Here is a 6,232-nt window from a genome sequence, read left to right as displayed (position 1 = left end):
GGGTGTAATACAGTGGGAATAGTAAAAGAGGATCTCTCTAGCCGACCCATTTATTTGGGATAAGGGTTAACTGAGTTGGGTTTTTGAGGTGTGGAATAAGAAAGTTCTCCAGACCATCCACACAGGTACAGATGACTGTAATCACATACCTGTTGAAGAGTTGCACATTGATGAAAGAAAATATTTGTGTGAACACCTTGCGCACTAAAAATGGGGGCACCTAAAAGGAAAGTTGAGAAAAATTAAAATGAGAAAATTAAATTTAAATAAAATAATATAAAATGATTAGACACTCCAATTAGCATTCAATTGATTAAGGGTTCAAGGCACAACAATTTCCTGACTCAGAAATTAGACTCTTCTCAATCTATTTGAGAGACTCATAGACCATGGCACAAGTAAGGCAATTGTTCAAGTCCATGCAATAGATTCCCAGAAAATGAAATGAAGAAATTAAAGGAACAAGAAGGAACCGACAAAGCCCACTAACATGATTGGTTTTCAATGTGCTCAAGAAATTTCCAAGGCTTTTCACAATCCCCTGCCAGTGAGCAATCAAAGCTTGCTGGGCTGCTGAATTTGCAAGTGAACGGGATGATCCCTTGACTAAGCTTGCTCTGGATGTTCTTGGCGCCTAACCATCCAATTCATATGTACAAAACTATATCAGAAATGGTATAAAAATGGGAAGAAATAAAGTTTCAACAACTAAGATAGCACAAAACCATTACTTGACAATGAAATATCACTCAAGCATGTAAGTCAACAGGAGGAAAACCTGTATGCATAACCCAAGCAATGGGGAGATCTCTTTCTTTAAATTATCTCGGATCATCCCATATATCTTTTCCACATATGCCGTAAGTTGCTGTTTGAAAAGTAAAGCTGGGTATTTTGCTTCGACCTGGCGCAATGTATCTACTCCACCAACCATCCCGCCATTGGTAAAAGATAGATTAACACCTTGTGGTGCTCCCCGGAAACTCTGAGGACAGAATTGCAAGAACATAAATTAAAGCTGACAAGAGAGGTTTCCTCAAAGCAAAAGAAAATTTCAGATACATAATGCAACCATTCCTTACCTGAGTCATCCTCCCAAAGAGGGTAGCTGACGATGATCTACGGCGTTGTGGGGCCATGCCAGCTGCACCACTTGCTTTTAATGTACGCTGGAGTAGCAACAACAATGTCGATGCATTGGACAGCCAATAAGCTAAGATATCATTGTTCTCCTGAGTCTTAGATCACAGATAGTTTAGTGTTAAAACAGACCTTGGCTAGAAAAAACTGGGAAAACATTGCCAGTTAAAAGCACAGACAGTTCAAACCTCAATAGCCTGTCCAATTGTCTGGATAATGCGGTCAAAGACACTGGTTCGCTCAACTTCAAATGATCTCCAGTGAAGAAGACATTTGTATATGATACAGGCAGCAATTGGTCTGCTCCCAGTGAAGCCCAGGTGTTGTGCAATACATCTAATTAGCAAGTCCTGATTCTCCTGTTGTTTCTCATTTAAAGATTTCTGTGGTTTCTCTTCTACTTCAGTAAGTTCCCTTTGGGTTGAAGAACTTTGCGTATCCTACCACATTTCACAAAGAGCACCATAAGACAAATTTGATAACAAAATAAATAAATATATAAAATTGAACTAACTACGATAAAAATAGAGCTTACACGTACAACGGCTGTCTTGGTATCAGTGCTCATAAGACGACCACTCTCGGAATTCCTCTGACAGTTATCAACCAACAGGAATGTCAACTAACCATCTGTGAAGTGATAGATTTTAATTCATACTAACAGAAAAGCCTTGCATGAGTACCAGACTAATTGATTTAGAACGTCCTGAGAGGAACTTGTTATTGGATGCCATGGTCAATGCTTGCTGACGAAGAACTTGATTCTCTGACTCTAGATTGGTAAGCTTCTCTTCAAGCCTAATCCCAAAATCAAAAGTATAACATTAAAATACACAAGGTAAAGGTGAAGAGTTAACATTGGCCGTTCCAAGTAGGACAAAATGATGGCTGCACACAAATACTCCTTTTGATGGTGTTAATTTTAGGAATACAAATATAGGCAACCCTAAAGTGAATCATCAGCATCACATGTGGCAGAACTCATAAAAGGAAGACATTGGGAAATTAAATAGATGCACTTCAATGCGCTGTGGCATTATGAAAACATCCACTATATGTAACAACGTAACAAAATTTAGATGTGTATAGACAGCTTATCTAGAATCTGTATACATAATTAGACACAATAAAGATACGAAAAATGGTATCAAGAAGAGAAAGAGGGCAAATCCAAGTACTGTTCACTCATCAAGGAAAAAAAAAACAGGTTAGGTGAAAAAGTCTCTTTTTTTTTTTTTTTGGCGGGGGGGTGGGGGGTGAATGTGCACCCAAACCACTTTGAACCAAGTATTTAAAGATCAGCATTGGAGTGGGAATCATTCCTGACAGGCACCAATCCAGATGTGCAATTAGCCAAACATGAGAAAAAATCCCAAACACTGACCGATAATGATACCCGATCAGCTGATCCACAATACATGATAGATTGGCTCAGTTCAATCTATACGGGTAGTATGATCCAAAAAATTCAATATGATCTATAGAACCATTAACCATGATTCAAACAGAGGTGAAAAGAAGCTCCAGACCACCCAAACTGAAGCAAATACAAATGTCATGAATACTCTCTATCTACATCTTCAATATACTTCTTCCAAATTAAAATTTTGTTGCTGTATGATTATATGAATCTTGCTCCATATTACATCTGAAAAGGTTGTACCATCACTTGGGACCTAAACCCAAGCTAGCTCATGCATCGACTTCGCATGGCTACTCAAAATTGTTTTCAACCAATGCTGTTTTCTATTTCCTCAATGAAAATAAATAGTCCGACTAGATCTGGATGAATTTTATTAAAGCCATAAATATCATTTTTTTATTTGAAAATTGTGTCTAAATCTTTCCAGGGTTATTTTTTATTAGGTTTCAAGATTTGATTCCTCTCATTGTTTTAGGGAAGGGGGGAGGGGAGGGGAACAAGAATTGGAGGACAACTATGCAAGTAGGTTGAAACTATTTAAAATTATACTCTGGAGAGAGAGAGAGAGAGAGACACTTGTCTATTTGCTGACCACTGTCATCTTTTGTAGACTAGGACGATGGCTGAGAATGGAATGGGTGGAGAGGAAGATAGTAATCAGTCTCGTTTAACTGCTGGTAAGGTATGCTGAACTAGAAAATGATTCTTATTTAAGACAACCATAACAAAATGATACAGTTCACACCTTAATATCTATATATGATCTAAAATATGGGAAAAATTTTCAGTGTCAGATGCAGTGGAGGAAAATTCTGCAAGACCTACTGGTTCGGGGCACCTCGGAACCTAACACAATTCGGGCTTATTGCCCAACAAAGATTTAGAAATATGTTCCTTCCCATAAAGGAGTTCAAGGAAATAACTGATTATTTATGTCCTAATTTCTCATTTCTCCCCAACCACCACCTATCCCATCTAAATACGGCATTGAGCGCACAGGGAACTATTGATTCAACCCAAGTTTTTGCATCCAACTTTCCAGTTTCTGGATTAGAAGACAAAATCTCCTCTTAACCTCCTCTTTGCTCACTCTATATAAAAAAGAGCTTTAGAAACAAGAGCTTGTTTGATACTTTGCAGACCTTCCACTATTTTGACTGACACCATCCTCCCCCATTCCCTATAAGCAACACAATCTACAAACACATGTGGAATAATAAGATCTTCAAACAGTCATAGAAGAAAAAGTTCGGATGAACTTTATGGATCAAATTAATGTTAGGTTTCCTGCAAAGTAGACTTCTGCCAAAGATTCCAGATTGGGATCTTTAGAGAAATAACTAGGGGAAGATTCCATTTAAATTATCTCAAGAAAATCACATTGCATGCGAGAATTTTGAAAATCTCTCTAATTATATCTCATAGCCTCTAAAGCAATGGAATTGTATACGGTGGTAATCTCTCATCATTTTCAATTCCCTGACATTTAGTTGAGTTGAGTGGAGCCAATTCTACAGCATTCACTAGGACATTAGGGCCCGTAGTTTTTGATCTTGGAAAGTAATTGGCTAATTGCCTGAACATAGTCAATTCTATGATCCTTATATCTGTAGACCACTCTATCTCTGGTGCATAGTTATTGGACCAGAGAGCAACATAAGAGCGGAAAAACTGGATTAATCTAGTGACTAGTGATATTAATAGGATGAATCACCCCCCCACCCGAGCCCTCTAGGTACTCACAAAAGCAATTCCTTACCTGTGCAAGTCTGTTTGATGGTGATTTCAACATCTCTTTCCATCTCCATTGCATCTGGGTTAATCCACTCAGACAGGTATGTTGGACCAGGACGACCTATCAACAATGGATATATGCGGTATATCATCTCTCTTCTCTCTTCCCCCCAATGGGAAAAAAAATAAGCTTTGTATTTCTCTTTAATGGCAGTAGCTGCACAAATCCCTACTAACCAGGCCCTATTTATATATCTCCCTCTGCCCATTCTCGATAGTGGAAAACACAATGGCAAACTGAAATTGAGATTTTTTTCTCTCCATATTTGTTACATCAATTCCTTCCACTCACCCCCTCTTCTATTTCTGGCCTTGTTTGTGTCCTCTGCATATAGCCACCACAGCTGTCACCTTTTGTCTTTCTATTGGTTCTGCACATAAGTAGAAGATCCAGAAAATTCTTCTGGGTCAATCAAATGAACATGTAAACTAAATTTTGGGTCTATAAGTGAACAGAACTTCTTTAGGAGTGGTTCCTGGTTTTTGTCATTTGAACCTATTGGCCCAAACAAAAGTTTAACAGCTGAGGCATGACCTCAAACTGATTAAAAACATATGATCAGAGTTTCAATTCTCCTGATTTCAACTAGTTTGATTCCTATGATGTTTGAGAACAAGTTCTCAGTAATGTTTTCTTTGAACACAACCTTCCACGTATGGCTTCCTACAGATTCACCTGCTTGACAGGATGTGTAAATAATGAAGGAATAGACAATAGAATCTGAAGGAGAGAACAAGAGTGAGTATTAGCAATGAGAATAAATCAGTCAGGTAGGTGATTAATGCAAAAGGACTTACCAAAGGCAGAATGGAGGTGGAAAGGATACAAATCCGATGAAGGGGGAATCAAATGGCGCTGCTTTATGCGGACCTTCCACTGGTACTTGTGTAGGAGGGGGGGAGAACATCTTTTTGCTGCAGTGAAGACTTGCAAAGGCTGCATAGTATTACATGGAGAATTCCAGAACACAGGAAGAATATAGTAGATAGAACACATGAAACGATCGACCTATTAAAGTTCTATCTATTAGTTCTCTAGAAAAATAAAATGTCTAGGAACTCTAACATGCTAAAAGAAGGACCAAAGAATCGAAAACCTTCCTCTGCCACTCCATGTTCTAGAAAAACAGAGGTAGTAGACTGTGCAAAATACTATGTTTTAATTGTCGAAAGTGAATGCAGAAAACACGAGAAAATGGACACAAAATTAAATATTATTAAGAATGGGTAAAGGAATTTGAATAAATAGAAAATTTTCCAAAAAGAGAGCTACGTTGTCAGGTTCAACTAAAAATTTTAAAGTTGCTACACATGGTGATATTTCCTCTTGGCCACTCTGCATTATTGGGGTATATAGGAAAAGGTTATTGAGGAAGGATTCCTTTGTCAGAAAAAAAAATAAAATTGTTTGATCTTATGGGATTAGAAATGGAGCGTTGCCAAATTCAGGTCTAGAAATATTTTGGACAACTTGAGATTCTGAGTTCACACAATACAATCTACCAATTAAAAACATGGGAAAAGTATTTCTTCACCTATGAATCTAAGGTCATCATTACTCCCCCCCCCCCCCCCCCCCCCCCCCGGCCACCCATATGTTAGAGGTCCAAAATACCCTTCACTATTCCCAGGTACCCATCCAAGTGCAATGAGGACCATCGGTGGAGGATTTCCTTCACCGTGGATTAAGGAAAACTCGGTCCTAAAAACACAAAATAGGAAAATCTTATTCTTTGAAATCTCCCCAGCTTCTCTTAAGCAAGTCAAAAGGTAGTGCTAGATTTAGATGAACCCGAAAGGAAATGGCATATGAGAACTCTCACAAAGCAAGAAGGTTCTACACAAAGCGCAATGAATAATTTTACTATTATCAAA

General features: G+C 38.2%; 1 protein-coding gene across 1 annotated transcript in view; it reads right to left on the bottom strand.

Moving 5' to 3' along the window:
• Positions 1-6,232, bottom strand: part of LOC122091530 (myosin-9-like) — a 26,399-nt gene that overhangs the window by 4,120 nt on the left and 16,047 nt on the right. Inside the window, exons 25-32 of the mRNA XM_042661540.1 lie at positions 5,156-5,305; positions 1,824-1,938; positions 1,676-1,732; positions 1,329-1,580; positions 1,083-1,238; positions 779-985; positions 491-634; positions 150-220 (exon numbers count right to left, since the gene is read on the bottom strand). Coding sequence (XP_042517474.1) covers positions 150-220; positions 491-634; positions 779-985; positions 1,083-1,238; positions 1,329-1,580; positions 1,676-1,732; positions 1,824-1,938; positions 5,156-5,305 — 1,152 coding nt within the window. The remainder of the gene's footprint in view (positions 1-149; positions 221-490; positions 635-778; positions 986-1,082; positions 1,239-1,328; positions 1,581-1,675; positions 1,733-1,823; positions 1,939-5,155; positions 5,306-6,232) is intronic.

This window comes from Macadamia integrifolia, chromosome 10 (genome assembly GCF_013358625.1).
Source record: "Macadamia integrifolia cultivar HAES 741 chromosome 10, SCU_Mint_v3, whole genome shotgun sequence".
In the NCBI taxonomy this organism is placed as follows: domain Eukaryota; kingdom Viridiplantae; phylum Streptophyta; class Magnoliopsida; order Proteales; family Proteaceae; genus Macadamia; species Macadamia integrifolia.
Note: the sequence above shows the minus strand (reverse complement) of the source record. Positions and strands in the feature narration are given on the sequence as shown.